The 14,683-nt window shown below is 40.6% G+C and overlaps 1 protein-coding gene across 1 annotated transcript in view; it reads left to right on the top strand.

Moving 5' to 3' along the window:
- LOC139724528 (uncharacterized) overlaps positions 1-14,105 on the top strand; it is a 33,768-nt gene extending 19,663 nt beyond the window's left edge. Inside the window, exons 15-20 of the mRNA XM_071635662.1 lie at positions 636-1,037; positions 1,293-1,346; positions 2,636-2,683; positions 6,421-6,620; positions 11,770-11,878; positions 13,081-14,105. Coding sequence (XP_071491763.1) covers positions 636-1,037; positions 1,293-1,346; positions 2,636-2,683; positions 6,421-6,620; positions 11,770-11,878; positions 13,081-13,199 — 932 coding nt within the window. The 3' untranslated portion in view covers positions 13,200-14,105. The remainder of the gene's footprint in view (positions 1-635; positions 1,038-1,292; positions 1,347-2,635; positions 2,684-6,420; positions 6,621-11,769; positions 11,879-13,080) is intronic.
- The last annotated feature ends 578 nt before the right edge of the window (positions 14,106-14,683 follow it).

Raw genomic sequence — 14,683 nt, 5'->3', positions numbered from 1 at the left:
ATGAAAATATAACGAAAAAAATCTCCAAAAGCTTTACTACCGTACTGGGCTTGTTAGCAAAATTTGCGTCAAGATGGATATTTAGAGCATAGGGGAAATTCGAAGTCTTATATTGTGAGAACATGTCTCATTCGTCGAAATCTCACAGTAATGGCACCGTATCGATAATTGCAGCTACATTCGTCAAAGCAGGCCCCCAAAACATGTAAAGTGTGTGTATGCGCTGATTGCTTCTGTTATTTTCTAGAGATTGTTGTAACTTGTGAAGTGATCAAATATAACGTCAGGACATTGATTTTCGTTACAAAGAACACTGATTTACTAAACTCTATTGACAAAGGAAACAGCTTTCCAATGCCCCTTCAAATTGTCTATGTCTTCAAAATTTGCCTGCATGTGTTTCAAAAAAAGTTTCAAATTTTCTATATATTTTGTTGGTTGCCAAATCCTGATATAAGAAAATTGCGATGTAACCATATAAATTCACTTTTCCCAAAGAGTTTGCCCAACAGGTGCTAGCACTGTGGTCCATGACCTGAAAGTAAAGGATCAACCTCTATACCAAGTTCACTGGTACAATCCACAAAACCACTGCTGGTAGCTCCACTTTCGTTTTTCACCTCACCTCCGTACAGGTACTCTCTATATCCCATTGGCCTCAGCGGCTGAGGAGAACCTGTTGTGTCGGCCAGACGACCGCTGGGCCAACGAGGACACCTTTGTCCACTCTTTCGCGCTCAGTCTCCTCAGGATCGCCCTCAGCTCGGAGCGCCAGTACCAGAAGGACCTCAACGAGGCCTACTTCAACGCCCGCCGCTCTGGCCTGTGGACCAGCACGCGCACGGACGATTCCATGGACGTTTACTTCGCCGACGGCGTGCAGAGTTATTTCAGCGTGCAGGCGCCGACACTGCGCGGGGTACACTCCGGGGTTGACACTCGAGAGAAGTTGGAACGCTACGACCCAGCTCTCTATAAACTCATACACGAGGTCTTCCCTTGTCGAAATCGCTTGATCGACCGATGCGGTTGGGATAGTAAGATTTTAGACATCAAGTAGACTTTGATGAAAATACACTGTACACGATAATTACACGATCACAGAACAAGGCATTTTCGTATTCTATTTCCATACTCCCCCCCCCCCCGTATTAGCTAATGTTAACGTTAAGAAGATGTGATGCAAATTTTGATTGGATAAAACAGCAAATGTAACACTATAGATTGTGCCTATCTTCCAATTTCCATCAAGTGTCATTAAATTCCACTTCCCTATCTCTCTCTACATGCAGGTACGGCAGAAAGCCCACAGATTTACGTGAATTGCGGTGAATTGATGTATTCAGGTAAGAGCGCTCATGTCAAGCGTGCTATCCTGTATAGAACATCTCTCGTCCCTCTTGCTTTCTCTCATATTCTTCCTCCAGACCCACCCCCTCTCCTTCCTTCCTTCTTCCCCCTTCTGTCTTTTACACACTCGCTATCTGTCTTCCTCCTCTAATTTCTGTCTTATGTCCCCCCCCCCCCGTTTTCAGTCTGTCAATTTAGACTTCTGTCGTGAGTTATTAATAATAATCTGTTGTTAGACCTATTCAAACATTGTCACATAGGCCTAATACCAGGCGACCGCCTGAGTTCAGTGTTTTTATGTTGAATGCTAATTCCCTTCACATGTAAATCGTTAAGGTTATTGTACGCTGCACTTATTTCGTCCTGTCATTATAATGAAACCACATGTCACGTAATACCAGGCGACAGCCCGAGTTCAGTGTTTTTATGTTGAATGCTTCTTTTTATATGCATAGTTAAGGTAATTGTACGGGGCACTTATTTCGTCCGCTCATGAATGGGACCAAATTAATCTATTATGAACGGAAACCGGGTTTACATTGTATGTATATGGGAAATTATCATTTCTCGGAAGCAGCTAGTTGAATGCAAGGTGTTTGCCTAACAATTTTGTTTTGTTTTGTTTCTTGGTGTTGATTTGTTTTTCTTTAATAAAGGCTGACATGATTTCATATTTAAGGAAGTAATGCTACTGAAACAATGAATGACAGTAATCTTGAAAACAAAAACAATCTTATGATAATATTACAATACAGTGTAATTATCATTTTCCGAAAGAGATATTTCAATCTGGTTCGTTGTTGCCGAAATGATGTATTTTTATATGTTACATTTAGTCTGATCGATGGAAATGTTTAAGTGCTGTTGGCATAACAGTCATAACACTATCATGGGAAATATTGATTACCATCATTATCATCATCTTGGTCATCATCATCATCATCATCATCATCATAATCATCTTCATCATTATCATCATTATCATCATCATCATCATCATTATCACCGCATCATCATCATCATCATTGTCATCATCATTATCATCATCATTATCACCGCATCATCATCATCGTCATCATTATCATCATCATTATCACCGCATCATCATCATCATCATTATCACCGCATCATCATCATCATCACCGCATCATCATCATCATCATCATTATCATCATCATCATTATCACCGCATCATCATCATCATCATCATCATCATCATCATCATCATCATTGTAATCAGGCAATGACACAACTCTTCTCTTTCTCTTTTAACCTGTAATTTCAGCTCCAACAACTGAATCGCCAACGCCGGTCTCCGAGTCTCCAGAGACTGGTAAAGATCCTAGTGACTAGAAAATAGAATTTGACCTCCAATCTATATCTCCCTCATCTCACTCCAACCTCACTCTTTCAGTTTTAAATCTTCTCTCTCCGTCTTTGCTTTGTTTCATGGGTTTGGATACTGGAAGTACCCTATAGTTATAGTCTCTAACTTACAGTGAACCATTGGGTGCACGTCACGAGTTCGACACCCATGAATCATACAGTTCACAAGTCATACAGTCCATACAGTCATACAGCCCATGACTCATACAGCCCAAGAGTTCGACACTCAGCAAATAAGGCCCATGTATTGAGTCTGACGCTATAGGCAAACGAGGCCCACAAGTTCGACACTACTAAAGCAAACAAGGCCCACAAGACCGGCACATTAAGCCCCGTATAATGCCGAACTCATGGGCCTTTTTTGCATAGTGTCGAACTCGTGATGTTGAACTCGTGGGCCTTATTTGCCTATAAGTGTCGAACTCGTGACGCTTGTCTGTCTAGTGTTGAACTCTTGGGCCTTGTTTGCCTAGTGCCACATTCATGGGCTGTACGACCCGTGGGCTGCATGCCTCGTGGACATTTTTTCAATGTCGAACTCTTGGATCGTATGCCTCGTGGACATTTTTTCAATGTCGAACTCTTGGATCGTATGCCTCGTGGTTGTCGGCACTGGCGTAGCCAGGGGGGGGGGGCGATGGGGGCGGTCGCCCCCCCTAAGATTTGGACCGGGGATTTGGGAGGCGGAAAAAAAAATGCGTGTATACTGTATGCATGCACATGAAGCGGATCTCCTTTGCAACCTTTCATCAAATAAGATATTTTTTTTTTGATATTTCACTCAAAGTGTGCACCAGATCGTTGAATTTCAATTCAAAATATGCAAAATCTCTCGTGCTTGGGAGGGGGTATCCCCCTCCCAAACCCTCCCCCTCTGTGCCTCTTTCCCTAGCTAAGTACACTTTTTAGATTTACAAAAAATTCTGAATAATTCTGGGTGCAGAAGACTTATATTCCGAAAACTGAAGGTTCCCTCATGTATAAGGGGAATTTCCCTTTTAATCGACCCTTTCCTCCCTCAGCCCACCCCCCATCAGTTTGTGTGTGTGTGTGTGTGTGTGTGTGTGTGTGTGATTTCCCAAATGTTGCTTCCATCAAATATGCGTTTGCGAGATATCTCAATTTGAACCTTAAAAAGATAAAAGCTCCATCGGAAGGGAAGGGTGGAGATAATACTCGCCCACGCCTTCTCCCTGCTCGCCCCCCCCCCCCCCCCGCCATGCAAAGAAGTAGACTGTGGCTATACCCAGATCGCTTTATTTCAATTCTAAAAACGCAAAAGCTCCGCGAGCGGGAGGGGGAATCCCCCTTCCCCTAAGCTCTACCTCACTAGACTTTATACCTACGCACAGATGGTGCACATTCGGAATAAGAGCTAAATTCCGTGATTTTAACACTTCGATGAAAAAGTATTGCACCAAAAATTTGCACCAGATCGCTGAATTTCAGGTCTGAAAACGCAAAATCACCTTCGTGTGGGAGGGGATATGCCCCTATCTACACCCTCGTGTGCATGCTTTTTCTGTTTGATTGCTGAACAGACAGCGTTCATGATATTCAGTGTAAGAATATACAAGAAGACTAGTGTATTTAAATTATACCATTTTATAGGCAAATTGTTCAATAATAATCTACACTAAAATATACTGCAACCTTATTAAACAAGTGGGACTGTTTCAACTCGTTAAAACACGCAAAAACATGCATCAAATTGCACCATTTGCAACATCAAAATGCAAAAAGTTCTTACCGTGGGAGGGGGGACACCCCCCTCCCACACCCTCCCCTACCCCCTCGTTCGCTCCACTCGCTCGGGTTAAGTCGCGTTCATGATATTCAGTGAAAAGAATTTATACAAGAAGTGTATTGGAATTATACCATTTTATAGGCAAATTGGTCAATAATAATCTACACTAAAATATACTTGTACTGCTACCTTCAACAAGTGGGACTGTTTCACGTCAATAAAACGCGCAAAAACATGCTTCAAATTGCACCATTTGCAAAATCAAAATGCAAAAAGTTCTTACCGTGGGAGGGGGGACACCCCCCTCCCACACCCTCCCCTCCCCCCTCGCTCGCTCCGCTCGCTCGGGCTCAGTCGCGTTCATGATATTCAGTGAACAGAATTAATACAAGAAGTGTATTGGAATTATACCATTTTATAGGCAAATTGTTCAATGATAATCTACATCAAAATAAACTGCTACCATAAACAAGTGGGACTGTTTCACGTCGATAAAACGCGCAAAAACATGCATCAAATTGCACCATTTGCAACATCAAAATGCAAAAAGTTCTTACCGTGGGAGGGGGACACCCCCCCCCCCTCCCACACCCTCCCCTCCCCCCTCGCTCGCTCCGCTCGCTCGGGTTCAGTCGCGTTCATGATATTCAGTGAAAAGAATTAATACAAGAAGTGTATCTAAATTATATCATTTTATATAGGCAAATTGTTCAATAATAATCTACACTCAAATATACTGTTACCTTAAACAAATGGGACTGTTTCACGTCGATAAAACGCGCAAAAACATGCATCAAATTGCACCATTTGCAACATCAGAATGCAAAAAGTTCTTACCGTGGGAGGGGGGACACCCCCCTCCCACGCCCTCCCCTATACCCACACGCTCGCTCCGCTCGCTCGGGTTCAGTCGCGTTCATAATATTCAGTAAAAAGAATTGATACAAGAAGTGTATCTAAATTATACCATTTTATAGGCAAATTGTTCAATAATAATCGACATCAAAATAAACTGCTACCATAAACAAGTGGGACTGTTTCACGTCGATAAAACGCGCAAAAACATGCATCAAATTGCACCATTTGCAACATCAAAATGCAAAAAGTTCTTACTGTGGGAGGGGGGACACCCCCCTCCCACACCCTCCCCTACCCCCTCGCTCGCTCCGCTCGCCCGGGCTCAGTCGCGTTCATGATATTCAGTGAAAAGAATTAATACAAGAAGTGTATCTAAATTATATCATTTTATAGGCAAATTGTTCAATGATAATCTACATCAAAATAAACTGCTACCATAAACAAGTGGGACTGTTTCACGTCGATAAAACGCGCAAAAACATGCATCAAATTGCACCATTTACAACATCCAAATGCAAAAAGTTCTTACCGTGGGAGGGGGGACACCCCCCTCCCACACCCTCCCCCCCCCCCCCCTCGCTCGCTCCGCTCGCTCGGGCTCGGTCGCTTCGCTCCCTCGCAGACTAACCGCCCCCCCTAAGATGAAATCCTGGCTACGCCGTTGGTTGTCGGTCGCTTGGGATGACCCCCGAACCATCAACACGGTATGACTATCCTCAGATGAAAAGTCACGCCTTTTTTTGCTATACCGTGTACTATAGCAAACAGTATCTTGATAGTATGTGTAATAGATTTTATGACTCATTACTGGATAAGATCATGCGCCGAATATCATGCATGAGGTGCCTGGTTTGAATTCCATAGCAGCCTACTCGGGAAATCGGACATCAAAACTACGACGACAACAACAACAACAGTAACAGTAACTCTGAAAGCTTTCTGATATAGGATGCTTTAGATAGGCTATATTCAGGAGGGTCCTTTTTTATATTATGTATACAGTTTGACATGAATATTTTAATGAAAGCTCGAACTCAATATCTTTTAGCGTGCCGTTTTAAACCATTTGCCATCCACAGAATGCGTCGATAAACACAGAGATTGTGACGCATGGGCAGAGAACGGGGAATGTTCCGGAAACACGGAGTACATGACTAAGAATTGCGCCCTGAGTTTGCGCAGTATGCACACCACCGGAGGAGCCCGAGCCGCAGCAGCCGGATCCCGATCCGCAAGTCGGAGAAACCCGAGCCCGACACTCCAGCGGATCCCTACGCAGGTAAAGACAGGAGGAGTTTTCTGTTTTGTTTCTGTTTTCATTTTCTCTCTCTTCCTTTCTTTTGTCTTTTCTGTCCGTCTGCCTCATTATTTATGTCTCTCACCCTCAGTGGCGTATCTAGGGGAAAACGGCGCCCGGGGCAAGCGCGAAAATTGCGCCCCTAATTTCTGAAAAAGTGTTCAACCCCAACCCCATCCCGGTAGGGACTTTAAACAAAGTCTACATGATATGCTTTTTTCAAGCACTTAAAAGGGGTCTTTTGAGGGTGATTTAAATGTAGCGAATTTTGATAAATTTTGGCGAGCGAGCCGAAAATTTTTGTATTTCAGCTTACAAAACATGGAATTCTTGCCATTTTTTGCTTATCAAATCTAACAATTCTAATCAAGATATAGTGACGGCCTTATAGATAACGATTTATACCAACAAACTGAGGACTTTAAAAAAATACTCTAAATTAGTGCGCGCGAGTGAGCCGAAATTTGAATATTTCTGCGTCATCATCACGTTTTGTTCTTATCTCTCTTTTTTATATATATATATAAATTTTGGAGAGCGAGCGCAGCGAGCGAGCCGAAAATTTTTGTATTTCAGCTTACAAAACATGGAATTCTTGTCATTTTTTGCTTATTAAATCTTACAATTCTAATCAAGATATAGTGACGGCCTTATAGATAACGATTTATACCAACAAACTGAGGACTTTGAAAAAATACTCTAAATTAGTGCGCGCGAGTGAGCCGAAATTTGTATATTTCTGCGTCATCGTCACGTTTTGTTCTTATCTCTCTTTTTTTATATAATATATATAGATTTTGGCGAGCGAGCGCAGCGAGCGAGCCGAAAATTTTTGTATTTCAGCTTTACAAAACATGGAATTTTTGTCATTTTTTGCTTATTAAATCTTACAATTCTAATGAAAATATAGTGACGACCTTATAGATAACGATTTATACCAACAAACTGCAGCCGAAATTTGTATATTTCCGCGTCATCATTACGTTTTGTTCTTATCTTTTTTGATATTTTTTTGCGCCCCCCCCCCCCCCCGTATGTTCGAAACCGTTGGCGTCCTCTTTTGATTCAATCGGCGATCGCCTTCAGAACGAAAGAAATTGCGGCCGCTGCTCAGTGAAACATTTTGCCTGCTGAATATTAAATGACATGTGTGAACACAATAGACATTGTCATTTTGTCTGCGTCATCGTCACGTTTTGTTTTTATCTTCTTCTTCCTTTTTTTGATAAATTTTGGCGAGTGAGCGCAGCGAGCGAGCCGAAAATTTTTGTATTTCAGCTTACTAAACATGCCAACTCTTGTCATTTTTTGCTTATTAAATCTTACAATTCAAATCAAGATATAGTGACGGCCTTATAGATAACGATTTATACCACCAAACTGAGGACTTGAAATAATACTCTAAATTAGTACGAGCGAGTGAGCCGAAATTTGTATATTTCCGCGTCATCATTGCGTTTTGTTCTTATCTTGTTTGATTTGGGGGGTTTTTTGCGCCCCCCCCCCCCCCCCCCCGTATGTTCGAAACCGTTGGCGCCTTTTGATCCAATTGGCGATCGCTTCAGAACGAAAGAAATTGCAGCCGCTGCTCAGTGAAATATTTTGCCTGCTAAATATTAAATGACATGTGTGAACACAATAGACATTGTCATTTTGTCCGCGTCATCAAGTTTTGTTCTTACCTTCTTTTTTATGTATATTTGGCGAGCGAGCGCAGCGAGCGCGCCGAAAATTTTTGTATTTCAGCTTACGGAACATGGAATTCTTGTGTGAACACAATAAACATTGTCATTTTGTCCGCGTCATCATCATGTTTTGTTTTTATCTTGTTTGATTTGGTTTTCTGCCCCCACCACCATTCTCCCTCCCCCCCCCCCCGCTTTCCGGGCGAGTTTTTTTTTTTTTTTCTTCTTCTTCTTCTTCTTCTTCTTTTTTCTTTTCTTCTTCTTCTTCTTCTTCTTCTTCTTCTTTTTTCTTTTTTTTTTCTTCTTTTCTTCGCTTTTTTTTTTCGTTTTTTGCGCCCCCAAGGAGTGGCGCCCGGGGCACGTGCCCCCCTTGCCCCCCCCCCCCCCCCCCTAGATACGCCACTGCTCACCCTCTCATGGCCTCTTTCCCCACTTTTGATTTCAGATTATTTCAAATTATTTTCATTCATTTCAAATCTGGAGTCAAAGGGGGCCTAAACTTTTGAACCAAACAGAATGTTCATCTGATGCGACATGACAAACACGCAAAAAGGGTAATTTTGCCTCTGACAAGGATTCTGCTCAGATCGAAAGCTCAGGCACCTATATGGATTCCATTTTATTCCACTGGCTCGCCGCTATATTGAATAAGTACAGTAGTTTTCAGGAGCTTTTTGTTTTTGTTTGTTTCTTTGCTTGTTTGCTATATTATCTTAAATCTGTTCTTGAAAACAGAGCTCAAGTAGCCGATGCTAGAAACCCGAGGGGTGCCTAAGGTATAACATGGCATAGGTTGTGAACGCAATGTGACGCAAGACCTGCATTGGTCGGGCTTTGTATGGTAAACATTGAATGCCCGCTCGTGAAAGGTCGTTTTCAAGCACGTTTCATAATCTCCGGCAGGCGCGATGATAATATCTTGTGAATTAATTGATACTCATCATTATTGTTATTATTGTAGATGAGCTAAGCAAAGACGAGCTGATTGTACAATGCGATGATTACCTCTAATTACGTATGTCTCTATTTACGTGGAGATCTATCTAATCTTGATATTGATTAAAAAACGCAATCTCGTCTCTGAAGTGATTACAATTTAAGAAGATATTGTGATAGGAAAGAAAATAGAGCAATTCATTATCACAGTCAAGATCTAATCAAGTTCTTACGTATGCCATCTCGTATACATGTATTATATAAATTATGTTCATCTTGTTTGTCATGATATGACATACGATATTTCATACTACTAGGTGACATTTCTCATTATTATGAGAAATTCTAGGGATGTTTGCAAGCCAGCAAGAAAAATAGGTCTGTTTGGAGCGGTGCTGTTGGATTTTAGGTGTTGGACAGTTACATAAGTTTAATTTAGTGTCGTATAGGCAGCGTGTACTGGTAGCAGAGGCCAGACGATGAAGATTCTCCGATCATGACGTGCATATAATTCTAGTAACTGTTACGGACACGCCTTATCAATATTCGTAAGCTATGTCAGAGTTACCGGTATAAGGAACACTTTAATGTCTTCGTTGTATGGTTCTACTATGGTGTAGAGGCCTTTATCAGTTAATGACTTTTTCACACGACCGATTATAGGCACTATAATAAAAATAATAGTAGTAATAATGATAATAATAATAATGATAATAATAATAATAATAATAATGATAATAATAAAACTCGTGTTATACTATAGTTTATAAGATTTCTTTTTATTTGTGGCGACTAAAATGTTAATTGGATTATTATGTTGTGATCCACTATTGTAATGACTATTGCTCCGCGCCATCTTTCGCCTCTTTTTGATCTTTCATGCCTATATGTTGAATGTCCATTATAGATACTGTCGACTTTCTGGCATTGTGGTGGCGAATTGTCTGTCACTCTGTCAAACCCTCCAGAGCTGGTGAACATGGAAAATTTGTGCCACGAACTTTTGTCCGCCGGTGGCCTACTTAGGATTATGATGTATGGCATTTAGATCTCAGATCTGGCCTATTTTATCAAGTTGGCAAAAAGGACTAGAGGTCAAAGAATAAGAACTAATGTATATTTTTCAACGTATGTAAAGGTATACTTACACCAGGACTGTGGAAAGTTATGTTGGTTTTGTTTTGTTTTATTCCGTTCTGTTTTATTGTGGAGCACATAGCATGCTTTGCAATACGAGTAATCGAGATGTGTAGGCCGATATTCATGGGGCGATGTGTTGTTCTTGCGAAGACTATGAAGGCAGTCAAATTCCTCTAGATTGTATTTTCTGCCCCTTTTCCTGGTCACATGATGACATTAGGAAGTGGCATTATACGTTTTGCTGTGATGCAGTAATTAGAAATCATGTCATGCTGTGACTATAATGGCGTGTTATCTCTCTCACTATATATCTCACAAATGTGGACATTTCGCGTGCTTATTATGATAATGCAAGACTGCGCCCCCTGTTATTTCCTCTATGAAAAGTACCCCTGATGGCTGATAGAGAAAGCTTCACCCGCCCTCTATCGGCATCGTAATTTAGTCAATCATAAATAGCTGATTGTTTGCTACCATTTTCATCGCCTTGAGTGGTAACACATTCACGCCCGTAATTACTTGCTGAGAGGTCTATCGCTGTGGGTGATGTAAGAACGAGGAAAAAGTATTGAAAGGTTTGAAGAGAGGACGCAGTGATGGATCAAATCAATGGTTACGTAACTATTTTGTGATCAAATGACCTCGTACCACACGATCGGCAATTACACTAAATTATACGTCACAAGAGCGAGCAAATTATTTCATCCTTATACCACCGACTACGCGACAGCTCTGCCATCAAGTGTCAATCAAGTGGCCTTGTCGAATGGGTCGAACGTAGGCGGGATATGATTATTGTCCACTTACCATGACGAGGCGATGGAGTCAATGAAAAAATAAAGAAATCTTTTGGCCGCCTGGATCCGCCTGTTCTTCACCCTTCAGCTCTTGCCTCGAATAATCATGTAGTCTACAATAATTACTTGCTGTAAATATTTCAACCATCTGCGCCTTCTGTCCCGTTACATCACGACCTGCTGATTTCTGCACAAATCTTTCTAAATAATATAGCATCCATAACATGCAATCCGACAGCAGCATGATTTCTTTGTTGTTGTTTTTTCTTCAAACCTTTCCAAAGACATAGGGCATGTCGTGATAAGGAGCTTTGACTGCGATTATTTGAATGACAACTCACTTGGTATCATAGCGAGGAAAGCATTTTTCCGGTAGATGAAAGATATACAACCTGTACCTATATCTTGTGATTAAGTGTGATTAAGTTGCACTTGCGATGTGTGTTCCAAACGAGAGTGTAAGTTCATGCTGTCTCGTACCCACACATTGATAAATTGTCGAAGACAAATAAATATGAGTTAACACAATGAAAACAGCTAGGCTTGTAAATCGATGTTGTTCTCCTTCCAGAGTGCATTGACACGGAGACCCACTGCCAGGACTGGGCCAGACGAGGGGAATGTGAGATCAACCCAGCGTGGATGAGACCCAATTGTAGGCGGGCTTGTCACGCCTGCGACGGTGAGCTCTAATTATTCATACATCGATTTCCAACGCCCAGTTTATTAATTTTGTTTGCTTGTTTGCCTGATTCTAATATGTGTTCATGTCCGTCTTCTGCATACACACCGATCATTACTATAGAGAGAGGTATGTTTGTGCTTAAAGAAACAAGAAATAAACTTTATTTCAGTGTGTTTTATTCTACTGTGGTAAATGGGAGCATGCTATATTCTATGTACATGTGTTTGTTTGTGTGTGTATGTTAAGTATGTTTCCGTAGTTGTGCACTATGATGCTCTCTTGTTTATACGTCAATAGGTGCGTCAGTATGGATGTCTCGAGTTGTACAGTCTGTACTTTTGTACACTCATATTATAAGAATATGTGTTTGTGTGTAGGTGTGTAGACATATTGGCGAATTACTCTTTGAATCTATTGTCTTTGTGATTAGATATGGTAATGTAGAAAGCTATGAGTTTCATCTGAGGTTTTGAATGAGACAAAAAGAAAAACAAATATAGAATCGAATTTCAAGTATAAAGGAGACAAAAAAAGAATCCATACTATGATAACAAAAATCATCTACCTTCGACGTGAGCTTCTCGGACTTTTCTCAGTAAAACTTGACAGATCTTGATAAAGTCTTAGGCATTTTATGGCCTTATTATCTTCAGATGCTCACATTTCGAATCAATGCACAATGTATTCCGAGCTTTCCTTCACCTTGAGGTGTAGATAAACCACAATAAAGTGCTTCATCGTTTAATTTCTATACTTATATATGCATATATGTCTATATATATATATATATATATATATATATATATCCATCTGAGATGCTGGCAATCGTTGGTTGGAACTTGAATGTTCTCAGCTGATAGACATTTTCTGACTTCCACCATAGTTATAGTTACTGCATTTCATGCGATATGAAATGATTTCAACAATTTTAATCCGTATAAGCAAAGCATCAAACCTATCCCCATGTCCAATATAAAGGGAGCTACTTTTTGTTGTTGTTGTTGTAATGAACATTTTAAGGGGCAAAGTGAGCAAAAGAGCTATAATTGTCTATGAAATTGCATAAGTAGGCTCTATGTCTTGTGGAAACCCTTTATACTTCTGTTTCAGTGCTTCTGTAAAATGACTTTTTCTTTACAGAGTGCATTTCCTTTCCTCTCATTATTTTAATTCCCTCTTGTTCGATTCACATTTTGCAGACGACCCAAACTGCTACGACAGCAGCAACAATTGTGCAGAGTGGGCCCAGGATGGCGAATGTGAGAAGAATCAAAGTTACATGGAATCCCACTGTATGCTAAGTTGTGGCGTTTGTTGACCGCCATCTGCAGTACTTGTCCCCTGTATTACTGGATCGTACAATGTAACTTTTCTATCGTCGTTTTTTTTTTCCCAGAGCTTCAAAATAGTAGTCACTGTTTGAGGGTATCCGTGTAGAAGCAAGAAACCGTGAGCTTTTGTTCATATAGATGACAATAAGGCGCATGAATAATGTCACCACGGATTGAACAACCCAGTTGAAACTTCTGCGAATTTTATTACACCGTACCGAGAAGACTTCCCTTGATATTGGTGATGAATGTTGAAAATTATGCTTGCGTTGGTGTTTAGGGTCGTCCTAAATATAAATGTATATCAAAACCATCCTTGACTCGTATTGATCCTCACCCGTAAGAATGGATGAAGAATATTGTGACATATTTTGCCTAGTAGAAACTCGTCATCATCAGGACCTTTATGTAAATCAGCATGCTGATCGAGCTATTCTGAGTAAAGATATTTGAATAAATGAATGAATAAATAAACAAATAAAACAAATTGTAAGTCGCACTTTATCTATAATTGTCAGAAACTGTCAATGAATTAAATAAACTAACCAATGGGCTAAAATCACAGGCAATACCTGCAGTGTATTTCACATCAAGAGGGCATTAAAAGAGCCGGTTTCTTGCCACCCTTCGATTTCATTTTTCATTTCTGGTACATTGTGTAGCCATCATTTTCTCACACTCTTGATTCAACCGGTAGTGGCCGACACTGACGTATTGCCGTAAATTATTTGTAAAGCTCTTGTCAACAGTAGTATTTCTCTTGCTCTCCTTCGAATTGTTGGTAACGAGATGTGTTTATCAGAAAAATAGGAAAACGCCCCGTTTAATCCGTAAAGGGCGAGGGGGCGGCTCCCAATCACCTCCCCTCAAGAATTTTTCCTACCGACACATTACAGAACAACGTCACATTCGTATTTCATGATATGTCATCTTTTGCACATTTTTATTTTGTTTGTTTGTTTGTTGTTTCTTTTTTTTAATAAATCAATACCATGGCCATTGGTTGATTGCACTTGTAGTAGTACAGCTGTACATTATTATGTTGAAATTCGAACTGTCTTCGTTTGGTAAGAAACTAAATAGCTAAACAAAATAGAGTAAAACGAGAATTAATAAGAATTGGATTAAGCACAAGAAAAATGGATTAAAGAAAGTATAATGTGTTCAGAATAACCAACATGATTTTTATTTGTGAAGGTGACAGCCAAATTTTTAGCTGCTCTCTTCTTGCATATTACGAAATAAAGACACATTTTTTTTTTTGATATTGCAGAAAAATCACAATTCCTCAACCTTCAGGCGCGTAAAGACAACCGTTCGCAAAGCCTACCGTTCGCGAGATGAATCCCCCCCCCCCCCCCCCACCCCCCTCCGGGCGCTATAAAGTGTGCTCCAAGTGGCAGGAGCTTCATAGCAGAGTTTTGTGTCGTTTTGTTTGCTTATCTTTTGAGCTTTCGCAAGGCTAGTTTCT

The sequence above is a fragment of the Diadema antillarum genome, unplaced genomic scaffold, assembly GCF_040938485.1.
Source record: "Diadema antillarum isolate AM-2024a unplaced genomic scaffold, OU_Dant_1.0 scf00000219, whole genome shotgun sequence".
Taxonomy (NCBI): Eukaryota; Metazoa; Echinodermata; class Echinoidea; order Diadematoida; family Diadematidae; genus Diadema; species Diadema antillarum.
The sequence above is the reverse complement of the archived record's forward strand: the minus strand, read 5'-3'. Positions and strand labels throughout refer to the sequence as shown.